The sequence below is a fragment of the Rhinolophus hipposideros genome, assembly GCF_964194185.1.
Source record: "Rhinolophus hipposideros genome assembly, chromosome: 5".
Taxonomy (NCBI): domain Eukaryota; kingdom Metazoa; phylum Chordata; class Mammalia; order Chiroptera; family Rhinolophidae; genus Rhinolophus; species Rhinolophus hipposideros.
Window position 1 is genome coordinate 40,904,207 of NC_138051.1, and position 18,870 is coordinate 40,923,076.

The window sequence follows — 18,870 nt, forward strand, 5'->3', positions numbered from 1 at the left end:
AGGGTAGTCATGTAGTCACCAGAACCCGCAGCTGGGAAGAACAATCTTGAGCCACATCCCTGGGCCAACAAACAATGAGCAGACAGAACCATAATTACAAAAGAGACAAGTGGGCGCAAGGAAAGTTTCTGAAGTTGTGCACGCACATTAGTTAAAAGAGCTGTCCTAGAGTTAACTTTCCTCATTGTAAAAAACACTCACCTAGGTGAAGATTTAAAATGCTAGTGAGACACACAATGCACGAAATAGCATATAGGTACAGCTGCCTCAACATACTTTGTAGAGGGAAATGGGAAGGGGTGGTCCCTAACTCCAAGAGCCCATAAAACCGCTGTGCCTGTAAGCCTTGGAGAGCCACATCAATTCTCTTTCACAGTGTGTTCCCTTAGTGCATCAAGCTTTCACTTTAATAAACCTTTCTCTCTGTGAAACTGTTTCTCCCACTCTTTGATTTCTCTCCTGAGAGGGGCAAGGACCCCTGCTCCAGTCAGTACCACTACTACCACAGAGAAACTCTGGCACAGGTGCTACAGTAGATATGTAAGAAACTGTTCATAGAAGCATTGTTTATAACAGCAAACAATTGGAAATAAGCTTATGTTGGATAAAGACATATTCATATAATAAGATGCTACACAAGGGTGAAACTGAATCCCAAAAAAATCATGTTGAGTGGGGGGGAAAAAGCAAGTCCCAAAAGAATATAGTGATTCTATTTTACACAAAATTCAACAATAGCTAAAACTAAATAGCATTATTTGGGGATCCACTTACATGGAGTAAGATAAAGAAAAGCAAGGGAATAATTAAAATTGTGGAGAAAAGGGAACGCTTGTGCACTGTTGGTGGGATTGCAGACTGGTGCAGCCACTATGGAAAACAGTATGGAGGTATCTCAAAAATCTGAAAATGGAACTACCCTATGATCCAGTAATTCCTCTCCTAAGTATCTATCCGGAGAAATCCAAAACTCCAATTCAAAAATCTTTATGCACTCCTATGTTTATTGCAGCACTATAAACAATAGCCAAGACATGGAAACAACCGAAATGCCCATCGGTAGATGAATGGATTAAGAAACTGTGGTACATTTATACAATGGAGTATTACGCAGCCATAAAGAAGAATGAACTCTTACCATTTGCAACAACATGGATAGACCTAGAAAACATTATGTTAAGTGAAATAAGTCAGACAGAGAAAGACAAATACCATATGATCTCACTTACATGTGGAATCTAAAGAAAAGAATAAGTGAGTGAACTAATCAGAAACAGTTTTGAAGACAAAAAGGAAAAACTGAGGGTTGCTAGATGGGAGGGGGGTGGGGACAAGGGGGAAGGTGAGGGGATTAGAAAACAGTCGGTAACCACAAGATGGCCATGGGGTTTTGAAAATTAATTTGGGGAATGTAATCAATAATGTTGTAAGATTTTGTAGGGTATCCGATGGAGACGTGTCCCATTTGGGAGACCACCTCAGGGATGATGTAGATGCCTGATCACTGCACTGTATACCTGAAGCTGAACAATAATGAATGCCAACTATAATTTTATATATATATGTATATGTATATGTATATATATGTATGTATATACTTACAAGAAGCGGAGTACCACATTAGGAGTAGAGACAGTGGAAATGTAATGGCTGTGTGCGATGTCAGAGGGATAGTGGATGGGGGGAGGGGGGTCCACACAGTGTGAGGGATATAAATGATAAACGTCTAAGTATTACTTTGTCTTGTGAACCTAATAAAAAACTAATAAGAAACTAATAAAAAAAAAGTCAAAAAAATAATAATTAAAATTTTCAGAATGGCAGTTCACTCTGAGGCTGGGCAAGGTAAGGGAGTAGGATGGGGCGGGGTGCATATTCAAAAACATTGCTGATAATCTAGTTCTTGCCTGGATGGTAGGTACAAGAATATTTGTTTTATAGAAACAGACTTATAGATACAGAGAACTGATGGTTACCAGATGGGAGGGGGTTAGGCGGCTGCGTGGAAAAGGTGAAGGGATTAAGAAGTACAAATTGGTAGTTACAAAATAGTCACAGGGATGTAAAGTACAGCATAGGGAATATAGTCAATAATATTATAACTATGTATAGCGCCAGGTGGGTATTAATTGGGGGATCACTTCATAAATTATATAAATGTCTAACCACTATGCTGTACACCTGAAACTAATACAAAATATTAAATATCAATTAAAAAAAACAATGAGATACAAAAAAGGACTATTTGTTTTATTATGGCTATTGTTAATCACTCAAATCATACATATTCACTCATTTGTATGTGCGGGGGAGACTAAGGCAAAAACAATGCTGTATGTACCAGGCATTTCTAATTAAACTCACACATATGCACACACATTGTGTAAGGGCCGAGGCTCTGCAATCACACTGCCTGGCACCACCACCTACTGTCCATGGATATCTGAATTAGATTTCCTAACCTCTATGTTCCCTCATCAATAAAAAGGGAATAATAACTGTATTTGCCCATAGGGTCATAAGATTAATAAGATAAAACCTGATTATTAACATCAATATTTAGGAAAAAACAAGTCAAAGAAAATAACCCTGCTATAGTAAATATGATTACTTCTGGATAACAGATTTATAGGTAACAAATTTTCTTTTTTTCCCTATTACTCAAATTTTCGACAATGATATTTTGTAATATATAAAAGTAAGTTTTTCAACATTTGGTGCTGGAACAACTGAATATCCACATGCAAAAGAATGAAGTTGGATCCCTTCTTCATTCCATATACAAAAATTAATCGAAATGCATCAGAGACCTAAATGTAAGAGCTAAAACTATAAAACTGTTATAAGAGTAAAACTTCATGACCTCAAAATAGGTCATGATTCTTATATATGACACCAAAAGCACAAGTGACTTAAAAAAGTGAATTGACTTCATCAAAATTAAAAACTTTTTGGTTTCAAACACCACTGAGAAGATGAAAAGACAATCCACAGAACGGGAGAAAATATCTGCAAATCATATAGCTCATAAAGGTCTAGTATCGGAACATATAAAGGACTCTTAGAACTCAACAATAAAGACAAATAGCAATTAAAAAATAGACAAATGATCTAAACATATTTCCGAAAAATATACAAATGGCCAATAAGCACATGAAAACATGGTCAATATCATTAGCCATCAGGAAATAAGATACTGTTTCACTTTGACTTCACAACAACTAGAACGGCTATAATAAAAATGGTGGACAAAAGCAAGAGTTGAGGATGTGGAGCTGCTGGAACCCTCATATACTGCTGGTGGGAATGGAAAATAGCACAGCCACTGTGGAAAAGTTTGGTGGCTCTTCAAAAAGTTAAATGACTCAGTAATCCTACTGTTAACTGGATACCCAAGAGAAATGAAAACATACTGTGATACAAAAACATGTACAACAGTGTTCACAGCAGGATTATTCACAACAGCCAAAAAGTGGAAATAACCCAAATATCCATCAACTGATAAATGGGAAAACAAAATGTGGTATATTCATATAGTGGAATATTATTCAGCCACAAAAAAGGAATGAAGTACTGACACGTGCTACAACATGAATCTTGAAAACATGCTAAGTGAAAGAATCCAGTCACAAAAAACCACATATTTAAAAATTCCGTTTAGCATTAATGAATGCCAACTATAATTTTATATATATAATGTGATGGTTCAGTGTGAGGTCGGAGGGATAGTGGATGGGGGGAGGGGGGTTCACAATATGAGGGATATAAATGATGAACGTCTAAGTATTACCTTGTTTTGTACACCTGAAACTAATAAATAAATTAATTAAAACAAAAAACAACAAAAAAAACCAAATATGATTTATAATTACTCCAAAGAAAATAAAATGCTTAGATATAAATTTAAACAAACAAAAATAAATAAATAAATAAATAAATAAATAAATAAATAAATAAATAAAAATTCCGTTTATATGTAATGTCCTGAATAGGCAAATCCAGACACAGAACGTAGATTAGTGTTTAGCACTTAGGGGCCTCGAGGAATAGGAAGTGACTGCTAATAGGTACAGAGTTTCTTCTCGGGGTGATGAAAACGTTCGGGAATTAGACAGTAGTGATTGTTGTGTAACTCTGAATATACTAAAAATTACTGAAATGTACACTCTAGATGTGTGAATTTTATCTCAATAAAGCGGTCATTAAAAAAACTGGCACATTACATTATTAACTTCCAGTTCTTGACCTTCCAGGGGCTATGTGTATAGCAGAAAATGCCTAACTTTGATTTTAGCTCCCGTCTTCTTAGTATGGCTGTGGGCCACTTACTCAACCATAATGAGCCTAAGTTTTCTCACCTGTAAAATGAAATGAATAAAAACTACCCAATGCCATCTCATATTTTAGGACAAAATTAGATAATACATATAAAGGAGTGTTTGTGAACCAGAAAATGCTATATAAATTCAGGTGCTGATGCTGCTACAGCTGGATTGTTCTATAGAAGAGTAGGGACTATGAGGTAGGAATAAAACATCACTCCTGTTCAAGCTTTCCATAACTTGCTCCTACTTCATTTCCGCTTATTGTTGCCTTCATTTCTTATAACTTTTTCTTCCTTAAATAGTATATAACACAATCTTATACTTTTTAAAGCCAAAAAGGGTAAACTGCTAAGCAGAGTTAGGGTAATAAAATACCCAGAACTAAGCAAATGGAAGGGTAAAGGCTATTTTTGCTGCTAAAGTTCTTTTTGCTGCTAGCTTAAACGACTTCTCTCAAATCTTCTAATAAGAGTAGATGACAGAAAATAAGCAACGTTCTACAGACATTGAATTCTGTTACCTCTAGTGCATGTATGGGGATTGAGCACCTCCCCCAACCATTGAGATGGCAAAGCAAGTCCACAGTGCTGGCACTTCCATGGATCATTAGTCTATTTAAAAACTCCTCTTGAGTCAAACCAAACAAAATCAGAGAGAGTCCATTTTCTACAGGAAAAATAAAAGTTAGCTTTAATAAATTAGTAGGACTAAGGTTTCAGGATTATGGCAGGAGATAATTTCTAATTACCCAATACCTCAGCACTATAATTACAAACATATATAGGACACCAGGTACTATTATGACCTTAATTCATCATGATTTTTCAATGTCTTTAAAGAAGAGTTCTATATTTTAAACATTGATCATTAAGGCAAACTCTCCTAAGAATGCATTCTATGAAGTAGCACTAAATTTCACTTTTCTACTTTGTATTATCTTGCACAATCAATACTTGGAAACTATTTACAGAGATGTCACATTTCTGATTTACTAAAATAAAACAATTAACAGCACGCTCCTGACACACAGAAATACATGATTACCAAAACTAGGGTACTGAAGATACACATAGTTCTATCACAACATTCAGTAGTTTTGTAGGAGGTATGGCATAAATGCTGAATGAATGTGTATCTAAAAATATCAAACCCAAATGTCTACAGGGACCAAGTAGGTGGTGACAGACGTGCAAGAGAAACCTAACCAGAAAGAAAATGTCTCACCTAAGAGAACTGAAATTCAGCTCCAACTCATAAATTACTCTGCAGGAATGCAGGTCCAGTATTGCCAGATCTTATAATTTCTCAGTAATAGCTGGAAATCCAGATTTTGTGTGAAATCCTCTAATTTTACATTTATAATAAATAAAATCTTATTTAAAAGCATAAATAGTACAAGTCAAACAAAATAAATGTTCAGTTCATATGTGGCCCACAAACAACCAGCTTGCAACCTTTGCTTGTCCAGACCAAAGTAAAGATGTCCCGGGTTAAAACCAACCTTTATTACTCCTAAACTTTCTCTTAGTATCTTAGCATTTAGCTGAGCAGAAATCATATGAGAAAACATTACCACTAGTAACACCAAAGGTCATCTGTGAAAGATTATCATTTAGAGGACAGAACAGGCACTAATGCAACCAGGGCAACAGAAGTAAAATACACATTTCCCAGCAATGGACTTCAACCCAATACAAGACATTCTCACCTGTCAAAATAAAGCACAGTTGCTGGTCTCCACTATTGTCTATAGGAATACACTTTTGGCCAGGGGAAAAGCACTGTATGCCCTGGGTTTCCAAATCCCAGAGGACAACGGTGCAGCCCATCCTTTCCACTGTCCCAGTAAACAGTGCAGTGAATCCTGTCACAGACACACATCTAAGCTCGATGGGTTCTTCCTGTTCACTGAAGTGCATTATTTTCCATGCTCTTCCTGGATCACTGGTCTTGGCATGATCCTTCTGGGACAAATTATACTGACTGTGAATTATGTCCTGTGGAGTGAAGGCCCAGGTTGGCACACTTGTACTGTGGTTATTGGATTCAAGGGACTCCAAGTGCAAAATATCCTGGAACCATGGAGCACAATGGTTCTCCCATTTGGAGCTCTTTATTGCTTCATTCAGTGACGATAGCTGGGCTTTCCAAGACCTGGAAGATAGGGTAGAGCTCACACTTGTTACAAGTGAAAGGAACTAAGTAAAATACTAAACCAGGAACAAGCTGTACTTAAAAAAAAAAGTGTCCACCTCTGATTTTTAGTGAAAAGGTATAACGTAAGCAAGACAAAAAGGGAAATGACAAAATAAACCCAGAAGGACGGTTTCTGTACCTATCCACTTGGAAGGAAAACTTGGTCAGTTTCATGCTGTAGTCAGAATTAACAGGATCGTCTTCATCTATGCCCGCAGGGCCTTCAACAGGAATGTCAGCTCTAGTTCTTTCACACAGTAGGTGTCCTGGGTGTTGCCTACATTTCAAAATAATAGCCATGGTCAAAAATGATGATCAAACCCATATCTGTGTTACTACTGCTTCTGTTAAAAACTGAGAGGGTGTTAGGGGGTGTGTCACAGAGAAGGAACAGTATAGACAAAAAGTTATCCTGAATAGGACTCCTTCTTATCTCCATCACTTAGAGCAGAATGACAAAGTCAACCTTAAGAATTTAACCCATTTGTAACTATGTATAGTGATGATGTTGGAGTTATGTGATCATTTTACAATATATATATATAGAGTTATGTTGTACACCTGAAACTAATATGTCATGTCATATTAGTTATATGACATGACATATAACTTATATGTCATGAGGTTTAATTATACCTCAATTAAAAAAAAGAATTTGACCCTTAAGGGCAGAGTGAGATTTATAAAAATATGAGCATTTGTCTACTATATTACAGATGTTGTGATAAAAACTTTATATAAATTATCTTATTTAAGCCTTTCAACAACCCTATGAAGTAAATATATCCCCATTTTATAGATATGGAAACTAAAGCTCAGAGAAATAGCGGAGCTAGATTTGAACCAGGTCAATGTGACTATAAAGGTTTTTAAGCACTCACTATACCACCACCACAAAGATGATTTAGGCTGAGACAGGGAAATACATAAAAACTAGGAAGGCAAAATGAGCGTGGGTGGAGGTGGGAGAGTATATGCAGAAAGAGGGCTGTCACATTTGAAAAACACAAGGAAAGCTTGGGTGGCTAAGCATAGTGAATGAGAAGCAAGGTGGTATGAGATGAAGCTGGAGAGGTTGGCAGGAGACAGATGGTGAAGGGCTTTATGGGTTGTTATGAAAGATTTTTAGTTTTTATCTTGGGGGGAGAAGGAAGCTAAACGGGTTTTAAGCAGAAAAGTGATATGATCAGATGCAGAAGAGTAGCTGGGGGGAAAGGGAGGCATTTAAATCCTAGGAGCACTTAGTTAAATTATTAACTATTAACCCTTTCAACAATTTGAAGGTAGATTCAACAGATTTGTTGAGATGAAGTTAAAGAAGGCCCTGTGACAATGAGAAAGGATGATACGTGGAGAAGGTATATACCCTGTTCCCAGATGTACCTGGCTATACGTCTGATAAGATGGATTTTAACATCACTCTGGTTACTCTACAGAAGATGAATGTGAAGGGGTAAGAACAGATGTTATGCTTGTTCAGGTAAGTGGTAAGAGTGGCATGGATCAGAAGATGACAGGGGACTTAAGAAAATTAAACAGGTTCAAGAAACATTTAGAAGGTAAAATGGCTAGGACGTGGTGATTAACTGGATGTGGATCTAATACTTTAAGAGGTTGGAAATATCAAAAAAAGAGGAAATGGAAAACAGTCCCCGAGGAGGGAAGAAATGGGATCCAGAGCATACAGAAGGATGGGGCTTTCATAAGAAGAGGGGAATCCCACTGATGTAATAGGAGGGAAGACACAGAAAATGGGTACAAGAAAGTGGGTTTGTAATTTAATGTGAGAAACCAGAGGAGCTCCCATTAGATGGGTTTTACTTCCTTTATAAAGCAGGAGGCAAAGTGATCCAAGAAGTTGGGGGTAAAGAGATGAATAAATGTTTAAGGAAAATGGACACTTAACAACAGCGTTCTAAAGAATGGGCTCATGAAAAAAATAATTGTAAAATTTCCAAGTAATATTGAGAGACCAGTTGAAGATCATGAATGTGAACTTACAGTGGTATCAATTTTTCTTTGTGGTGTCCTCATAAGCGCTTAGTTGCCTGGGTGCAGTGACAGTAAAAATGCAGAATAAAAAAAAAAAGATTTTTGTCAGACCAAGTGTTACCAGGAGCAAGAGTTTAGAGGGCATGTAAGACAGTGACTGAAATTATACGTCACAGAACCCATGCTGGAAAGGGAGGGAAGTAAAGAAAGGAAGGGCCTGAAGAGTGAAAGGTCAAAGATTGGGAATTCCAATGAGGTCAAATGACTGGTGAAGTGGGGGTACTTGAGTAAGTGAGCTGGAAAGTTTGGGAAGCTGTAGTCAGAGAGTGAGATGTGTAGAATAGTGATTTGGGGAAGGAGCAGTTTCAAATAATGACAAAGCCCAAGGCATGACTATGAGAATGGACAGCTAAGGTAAACTGGAAGAAAAAGTCACCGACAATGAACTGAGAGAATAAACCATGGGTTTGAGTTTTTAAGGAGCTTACAAGCTCTATGTGAAACATGAAAAAAATAGGGAAATCATACAAGACTATACAATTAAGTGCTAAATGGCAGTTCAAAGCAGAAGTGCTACAGAAGTTGAAAGAGGAGAAAAATTATACAATGAATATAAAATTACAAGAGGAAGGGGTTCTAGTAAGGAAAGCCTTCGTTACAGAGGTGAATCTCAAAGGATGAACAGGACTTAATCAAATGAAAAGGACTGGCATTCTGTATCAGGGGAAGGAAGAGCTAGAGGCAGGAGGCAGGAAAGACAAACACTTTTAGATTGCAGAGCACATTTATCAAATAAAACATGCAGTCAACTCCAGAGAAATTATACTAATTAAAGAGCATTTATGTAAACAATTAATAAACAGAGCTCACTCATTTAGCTGGACAGGACAGATCCCTAAATTTACTGCAGGGAACAGAACAGTAGTTCTTCTTTTGCTGATGTTATAGCAGCCGAGTTCAATGAAATTTTTCAAAGGAATGTGCCTGGTGCCCTCTTCAGAGTTGTCTTGGAGTGTTGCCAAAACATTCAAAGGACTAAAAACCTACATTCAAGGCTCAGAGTAGCTGAGTAGGCTTTCCTCTCTCTTCGCCTGTCAAATTGTTTTCCAATTGTTTTTACTGAAGATTAGGAGGTAATTAGACACACAACATATATTTTAGTCAGTAAAAATGGCCTACTGATAAATAAGGATACAATCTGAGAACGTGCTAATCATCCCTGCTCAAACATTTAAAAAAAGAAAAAAAATGAAAAAAATATGACAGTAGTGAGTTGTTCTGGTAGGTACGTGAAGATGAATTTATCCTTTTTTTTGTGATCCAAACAATAAGGAATAAAACCCATCAAAGTGCATTCCAATTACCCAAAGTGCATTCCAAATACAAAGATTTGTTTATCTCATTCATATTAAGTTAGGACCAAAAATCCTAATTGTTTTGAATGTCCCTACATAGTGAGAGTCCTAAATGTGGACCAGCCTACTTTTAGATAAGCAACTTCCAATATATAGGCGTGTGTGTGTGTGTGTGCGCGCCACACGCATACATGTAAACACATACACACTCCTCAAACATTATAAAATCAGAAGCAACTAGAATACTATCTAAATCAAAAAGCAACACAAATAAGCACTCAATTTTTATTAACATATTTAAATAGCCAAAAGTATGGGCTCTCCAAGAGAAACACCTGGTGAAATCCTGAGCTGGAGAAAGTTAGTATATCTCGTCAAACTCCTTTAAGAGATAAGTAATCTCCAAGGAAGCCAGGACCCTGAGCCACATAAGAATTCTAACACAGAGTAAATGCCATTTCTCTTCTATTCTTATGTGGGGCAAGAGGTGAATAGATAATGTATAATAGCCAAGGGCTTTTAAAATTGTGATTGATTACATTTTTCCTTACCTGATGACATGAGCCATATATAACATCAAAATCAAAATTTTGGTATACATCCAGAAACAAAAAGGCAACTGGTGGTCATTTGCATACATTATACATTAACAACCTCACTATGTAGTAGCTAGAACATGATCTAACTGAATAGAGGAAGAAAACTAGTATTAAAAAAAACAAAAACCTAGGGCCCGCCCAGTGGCTCAGGTGGTTGGAGCGCCCTGCTCCTAGCGACTGACTGCCTCAGCCAGGGTGGCGGGGAGCACACGGCTCATAATACCAGCATGTGCCAGGGAGCTGTGTCCTACACAACTAGACTGAGAAACAACGGCTTGAACCGGAGTTGGGGGGGGTGGGAAGAGGCGGAAGAAGGGGGTAAAAAGAAACCTAACAAGTCCATTTTTATGCTCTTATGGCTCCAATTATTTACCTCAAATTAGAGACTGCAGTAATCTACATACCTGAAATACAGATTTAAGTTAAGAGCAATTGCAGAGTTGGAGGAGTTGACAATCACTACAACATCTAGGTCTTGAGACACTTTCAGTGAAGTAAAGGAAGACATCTTGGCTGGCTCCTGTTGCTGCTCATTACACATATCTTCTTGGTGAAGTGCTAAGTCCACACGAGCTACCTGTGTACTCTCCACAATGTCAAAAATGTCTTTGAGTTAGAGTTAAAGAAAATGCCAGTTTTAAGTATGCCTAACCATTTAAACCACAGGATAGCTATGGCCTTCATTGCTCCACCTTGTAGGTATAGTAACAGGACACTGAGTTTGCCCCGTCACAGTAACCAAATGACTATGAAGTTGGTGGCCCAATAAACAACCTGATGGAGTTCATTCAACTTGCTGAATACCGCTCTGTGCCACTCCCTGAGACACTGGTAATACTCTCCACTACTGTTCTACAACAGTGCTGTCCAAGAGAAATATAATATGTGAGCCACATTTGTCACTATAAATTTTCTGGGAGCCTTATTTAAAAAGTAAAAGGAAACCAGTAAACCTAATCTTAATATATTTTATTTAATGTATTCAAAATATCATCTCAATATGTAATCAATATAAAAAAATTGAGATAATTTCCATCTTTTTCTCATAAAGTGTGCAAAATCTGGTATTTTACACCTATAGCATATCTTAATTTGGACACTAAATTTTCACTGAAAATAAATTATCTGTATTTAGATTTCATAAAATTTACATTCGAGAACTTGGAACAACCAAAGTTGTTCCAAACATACTTAAAAGTTCTCCAATAGCTGAATTAAACATCACCTTTTAAGTCTGAAGTAATTAAATAGAATTAAGAATTTAGTTCCCCAGTCATGCTAGCCAATTTCAAGTGTTCAAAAGCTACATATGCCTAGTGTTATGTTGGACAACACAGTTCTACAACCTGGCAACAAAAATGAAGTTAATCCAATAATTTATAACACTTTACGAAAGAAGTTTTAACATAGGCTAATATATCTAAAATAGAAAAAGTATTCCTTAATTTAGAAATGAAAGCTGCAAAATCACATAACAGGTCATTTTTCAAGCCTTTGAAATAATTTTGCTGATGACCTATGGATCTGCTACAGACAAAAAGAACCCAGAATATTTTCCAAAAATAAATTAAAAGTGGTTAAGCAAACCATATGATTCACTAATATGATTGAATCATTACCAGTAAGAGGTGGATTATATTCATACATGAAAATATAAGTATCATATCATAAGCAGTCATCTAAATCCTTCCTGGAACAAGCACATAGTAGATATTTAATAAGCATATCTGAATAAATGGGTAATGCAAAGCATATATAATTTTAAAAGAACACAACTAAGTTGGGTAATTATGACCAGTAAAAAACATATGTATACACTGGATAATAGTTGAATGGAATATAAAGTAATATAGTTAAGTATTTTAAGTACATGAAGATCTTTTTCCCTGAAAAGTTTTACTGAAAAACTAACCATTTATCGACACCCCAGTTCCCTAAAACTAAAAGCCTAAAAGGGTTCATCTTTCTAGGTAGTCTCCTCCACTGTATATCAACATCTTTACCAGCAAGGATACAGATCCAGCCTAAACTGCTCAAAACAAAAAGAATTCCTCTGCAGAGCTGCGTGTCAATAATCCTGTCCACTGCCTGTGCAGGCAAGGGTAACGTGAAACAGTTAAGTACTCTAATCTCAGCATCTCTTTCAGGAAATATAATGCGTAGGACGATACATTTGTTGATGAACAGTAATGATGTGTTATCGTGAAATGACAGAATTCGCAAAGATAATAAGGAAGTACCTATGAAACAAAAGAACATTATTTCCAACTCATTGGTCACGATTTTACAATGGGTAAATTTGATTTTGTAGACATAACACAAACAGGTAAAACAAAAAGGAAATAGCACTTAGCTCAGTCCAACTGTAGGCAGTTATTATTCATACCCACCTAAGCAAATAGTCATTGGAAGGTGGTTAAAGGGATGGAAAAAGATAATCTACAATGTCTGTTTCTTCTATGTATGGACAACATGATAGCACACCAGAAGATGATTCAGCAAAGCCTACTTACACATGGTACCCCATAAGAACAATCACAGACTATTTCAAAACATGAAAAGAAGGAACCTTAAAATCAAGGGCAGCAAGTATGCTAATGCCTTAGAAATAGAAGCCTGAGTGCTTTGATTTCTGCTCCCTGCAGTCTCAAGAGAGGACATAATAAATACGTAGCTCTGTAGCTCTGTAACCAGTCTAGTTCAGCACTATCCAATAGAAACATAATGTCAGCCACAAATGCAAGCCACACATATAACTTTAAATTTTTTAGTAGTAGCTGCATTGAAAAAAGAAACGGGTGAAACTAATTTTAATACATATGTAAGGTAACTTACATCCAAATGTAAGGTAACTTACATCCAAAATATCATTTCAACATTTAATTAATACAAAAACCTATTAATGGGCTGTTTTACTTTTGTCTTACTAAGTCTTCATAATCTGGTTTGTATTGGACACTTAAAGGACATCTTAAGTCATATTAACCACATTTCAAGCGCTCAATAAACCCATGTGGCTACTGGCCAATGTCATGCGGGGTCTCTGGTCCCGCTCCCCGCACAAGAATGCAGGATATGGTGAAGCCAAAAAGGAACACCCACGGAGCCATGGATACGGGAGTCATACCACTCGTCTCACTGGTGGCTGGGTTGGAGACACAGGAACCAGGTGCCACACGATCTACAACCTGCCATCCGCTTCTCTGCCAACCAACCAACCCCACTTGCTAGCCACAATCTGCGCTTCTCTGCCAACCAACAACCCCTTGCTAACTGCAATCCGCTTGCTAACTCAGCCACGGCAGTTATATCAGTGGCTAATGACTAACTGGTTACAGCTGACGCCCAACTAGTCACAGCTGAGGGCCATCTACTACCTGAGCCAGCACCTTTCCACGTGAAACTGCTCTCTGGGACTGTCCCCACACTAGTATTGGACAAGGCAGATCTCCCAACCTGAGCTCATCTCTACAAGAATTTTTCCTAAAATATATAAAATTACACAGTAATGTCACAGATTTAAACATGCTGAAAGACCACCTGTAAATACTTACTGATATTTTGATCTTCAATGAGCTTTTGCAATGTCTCCTCACTATAGCTATACAAAACGGTTCCATCACATCTTCCATCTTTCAAATCAAATTCATAGATGAGCAGTTCATAATTTTCACTAAGAGCGAGCAGTCTGGGCTTGTCTGTTGGTGTGCCTCTGTTCTGAGAATCCTCCCACACAAAGCTAAGAAAAAAGTTTAGATTGTTTATTATATTCTATATCCACAATACTTACCTACAATGGTGAGGTTAGAAGGGCAGAATAAGTAGAGTTCTTTAGTTCACCTGGTAGCATTAATTCTAAATCCAACTTAAGAGAGTGTAAACTACTCTAGGACTTCCCACCTCTACCCTCTCTAGCTTCCTGCTTCTTCTCCTTCAGCCCCCTTCAGACCAACACAAGAATAAAGAAGTGGATGGTGGAAAGGAGACATGGAGAAATAAATGACGGCTGCTTTTACTCCTTTATCCTAAATCCTGACTGATGGTATGTTTAAAGGAACTGTTATGATCAAGGATAAGTTTCAACAAATAAATATGCACATTATTTATATGAGGTGGGGCTCACAATTACCAAAATAGGTTTTGCTAACTTAAATGCTTTCAATGACTGTCATGAGGGGTGTCATGCGGGATCTCTGGTCCCGCTCCCCACATAAGAACGCAGGATATGGTGAGGCCAAAAAGGAACACCAATGGAGCCATAGATAGGGGGTTCATACCACTATATTCTCGCTGGTGGCCAGGCGAGACACATGAAGTAGGATCCACACAATCCGTAATCTGCCGTCCACTTCTCTCTGCCTGCCAACCAACCAACCAACCAACACAGTCATGGCAGTTATATTAGTGGCCAATGGCTCACTGGTTACAGCTGACGGCCAACTAGCCACAGCTGATGACTATCTGATCACAGTTGAAGGCCATTTACTACCCAAGCCAGCACCTTTCCACATGAGGCCGAGAGCCTGGAAACTGCACTCCTGGATCTGTCCCCACCATGACTTTTAAAAAGAAAGTGATTATGTGCATTAACAGAGTGAAGACTCCAGAATGGTATATTATAGAATAGCTGTCCAAGAAAGCTTTCTGTGATGATGGAAGTGTTCTATATATCTGCACTGTCCAATACAATAGCCAATAGCTACATGTGGCTACTAAGCACATGAAATATGAGTAACGCAACTGAGGAAACAAATTTTAAGTCACATGTGGCTAAATGGCTACCATGCAAGACAGCACAGTTACAGACTATTTAAAGCAGTGTAATGTCATAGCAACAAGGATGGAAAGATACTAATGATGCTACAGCTTCCATTTTAATAATAATGTTACATTTTAAAAATAAAAGGGCCCCAATTTTTAAAACAATGCAATGGAATAAGATGAGGTTACCAAGCTGATAAAATTTCATCTTTTTAAAAGCTTTTTTTCTACAGAAGTAGTAAGTTTTATATCTGCAAAAATTGGAATTGGTGCTGTATGTCCTTATTAGAGAACAAGATTAACACATTTTATATTTCTATCTGTCATGCAGGGTGTCATGCGGGGTCTCTGCTCCCGCTCCCCACATAAGAACGCAAGACATGGTGAGGCCAAAAAGGAACACCCACGGAGCCATAGATAGGGGAGCCACACCACTATAGTCTCGCTGGCGACTGGGTTGGAGACACAGGAAGCAGGAGCCACAGGATCCGCAACCCACCCACCGCCTCTCTGCCAACCAACCTCACTTGCTAACTGCAATCCGCCTCTCTGCAATCCACAATTCACAATCCACGCTTGCTAGCTCAGCCACAGCAGTTATATCAGTGGCTAATGGCTGACGGATAACAGCTGGTCGCCAGTTACTACCCCAGCCAGCACCTTTCCATGTGAGGCCGAGAGCCTGGAAACTGCTCTCTGGGACTCTGTCCCCACACTATCCTATATCTAGATTGAGTTTTAATTAACGCCCAGTTCCTAACTGTTTACACTGAAATGTGGAAGACAATCTAAGGGTTGAACATGGAAAATGTTCAACAAATTGAGATATATTTAAAAGGCAGAATACTGTGACACCATTAACATCATTAGCACATGGACTATTATTTCCATGTGGAAAGACAGGAGATTTTCAATGAAAATAAAGGACGTACAGTGATTTCAACAATATAAAAAGGACTATAAACACTTTGGGAAAAATAGGAAGTAAATCCTGAATAGTATAAACGTCCTTATTTTTACCCTTGAATTATTTTAATTGAATTAAAATTCAATGCAATTCAAATAAAAAAGCTCTTCTTAATCCACGTCCCCCCCGAATTTCACGCAGTAACTTATGAATACCTCATTAATTCACAAGTGAATGTCTTTTCTGTTAAGTTCTCAAACACCTCAAGAGTTCTGCTTCTTTTCTCTCTGCCTCATGCTTGTCTTTACGAGGCTGTATTCAACAGTACTTAATACTGTTGAATAAATTTACTTCCCCTTAGGAAGAGATTCCTCTTCCTAGCAACTAGAGAGAGAGAATAAAGAAGACACAGAACAGGTTAAAGCACTCACTCATTTAACAAACGAATCTCTACTGTCAGGCAGTTACAGGACCTGGAGATTCCAAGGTAAGCCATCTCTTGGCTACTCAAAGTCTTTAAGAGGAGATCGTTTCCAAAATATTTTGTTATAAAAAGCGCCCAAAGCCTCAGAGGGCACTATGTAACTTAAGTCCTGGACCGAGAGTTACAGAAGTGGAAAGTAATACATGATTGTAATTGTTTTTTTACTTAATTCCCAAATCATGCGAGCCTCACATATAAGAATTGTCTTATTCAACTTTTTAGGCACTGCTCCTTGGTAACAGTAAGGGCGTAATAAATATTTGAGAGAATGAGTGTACTAACTCATAGGCTCTGTCCTTGAAGAAAGGGGGGAAAGCCCATACGTGAAGGAAATCCCTCTTTGTTTCAGGGGCAAGAAAAAGGTTATCAGGATGACTCCAATTAGAGATGATTCCGCAGCTGGTATCTAATGGATACCAGCTGGGCAAGGTGCACGGCACAGTGACGGTTAATCAACCTGTGTTGAATGAGTAGAAGCAACCAGCGCCTAAGCTGGGGCCCATTCCAGGCTCGCTGACGCGAGAAGAGAAGCGGGATACCGTCCCCGCCCACCCGAAACCGGGAAGCGAGGGCACAGGGATGCACCGGAGCGAGGAGGAAGTTCCAAGAGGGAACCGGGCTCGCCTCTGGGGCGTTTCCCGCGGCTGTCATTCCTCTCCCGCTACCTCCATGCCAGGAGTGCGGCATCGGGGCCCGCCGAGCTAGAGCTCTGGGCACCCCCAACACTGCCCAGCCCTCCTGCAGCACTTACTGCCGAAAGGGGCCATCGAGGCAGCAGCCACCCCCGCCCCGGCCGCCGGGAGCCAAGGAAAGCACTTGAAGGCTGCCTGCAGCCGTCAGGCTCCCCAGAACCTCTTGCTCTCTGTGCATCTGCGCCCGGGATCCCATCCGCCCCGTCGCTTCGGCGGGGACCGGCACCAACAACATAGGTAGAACCCGCTCCATGGCTTTAGGGCTGCAGGTACCACCGGCGGCGGAACTTCCGGACGACTTCGCCGCAGCCATCTTTGGTTCGGACGCTTCTTCCGGTCACCTGCGCCCAACGGAGTCCTGGGCATGCGCAGTGTAGCCAACCCTCTGGCTGCCTCTGATCCCGCCGCGATTACGTTTCCTGCCTATAGAGGCCGGTACCAACTAACCAATACAGCAAAGCCATATCTGTCTTTGCCTCAAGACCACTGTTTACTCTGAAATAGTTAAGGGCCTAATTTAGCAGCCTAACGCAGGCTGTAGCAGGTGTGCTCACTCTGTGGCATTACCTTTTGCCGCCTTAATGTAGCTGCCACCTAGCTATTGGAACCCGGTTCCTGTCTCTTAGTGTGCTATTATTTTTGTTTGCAGGCCCCGGGGGTGGTGCAATATTCTCTGTAGTGTGGACCGATCCATCATGAGGGAGTTGACCTGAGTGCTGAAGTTAAACAATACCCATTGTAATGGGCAGGGAAACGGGAAGGAGTGAAGGTGATGCAGTTCGTTTTCATTGCTATTTTCTCAAGGAAGTATGGTCAGAGATGTCAGGAGAGAGAGGAAGAGAAGCAGAAGGGGTGAGAAGAGGTGTGGAGTAGGCATTTTGGAAAGAACCCTAATATATACGGCAGTACCTTTCTTAACACATTTTCCACAATCAGATAGGGTCACAAGGCTACCAAAGGTCAGCTCCTCTGTTTGTGCTTTGACTCCCATCCTCTCGTTCTAGAGCTTTGTGTCTGTAAAATTACTTTTCTCCTGCATTGTTTTCTCCCCCTTTATTGGAGGTACTTTCATTACCAGGCAGACAAGCTATATATAACATGTCATTCTTAAGAAAAGTAACTTCCCTTAACCTACACCAACAACTACCTACTGTCAAATTTCTGCTTCCCTTTTAGGAAATTCCAAGTTGATTCTTCTTGTAGTCAAACAAACTCTCTCCTTCCTCACCTCAACCCCTCTAATCAGGCTAACGTCTCCACCAAAACTGTTCAAGGTCGATGATCTCCATATTACCACAACCAGCCATCACCTCTATCATTCCTCACTCCTTTCTTAATGAACTTTCTATTTTGGTAACACCACTTCCTAGTTTTCTACCTATTTCACTGATAACTCCTTGGTCTGCTTTTCTTCCTACATAATCTCTCCCTTTCTCCTACCTTTAAGTATCATCTATATGTATGCTTATAACTTCCACTTTTGTGTCTTTATCCCTGACCATTTCCTTCAACTCCAGACTATTGTTTAACTACCTACTTGATATGTATACTTGGATTTC

The 18,870-nt window shown here is 39.0% G+C and overlaps 1 protein-coding gene across 3 annotated transcripts in view; it reads right to left on the minus strand.

The window, feature by feature from the left end:
• SPG11 (SPG11 vesicle trafficking associated, spatacsin) overlaps window positions 1–17,656 on the minus strand; it is a 78,853-nt gene extending 61,197 nt beyond the window's left edge. For all 3 annotated transcript variants that reach the window (XR_013993447.1, XR_013993448.1, XM_081049939.1), the window contains exons 1-7: window positions 17,371–17,656; window positions 14,022–14,206; window positions 12,483–12,707; window positions 10,872–11,073; window positions 6,661–6,798; window positions 6,034–6,479; window positions 4,846–4,991 (exon numbers count right to left, since the gene is read on the minus strand). Coding sequence is in view for 1 of the 3 variants with exons in the window: in XM_081049939.1 (XP_080906065.1) it covers window positions 4,846–4,991; window positions 6,034–6,479; window positions 6,661–6,798; window positions 10,872–11,073; window positions 12,483–12,707; window positions 14,022–14,206; window positions 17,371–17,624 (1,596 nt within the window). In the remaining 2 variants the exon portion in view is untranslated. The remainder of the gene's footprint in view (window positions 1–4,845; window positions 4,992–6,033; window positions 6,480–6,660; window positions 6,799–10,871; window positions 11,074–12,482; window positions 12,708–14,021; window positions 14,207–17,370) is intronic.
• Between the last annotated feature and the right edge of the window lie 1,214 nt (window positions 17,657–18,870).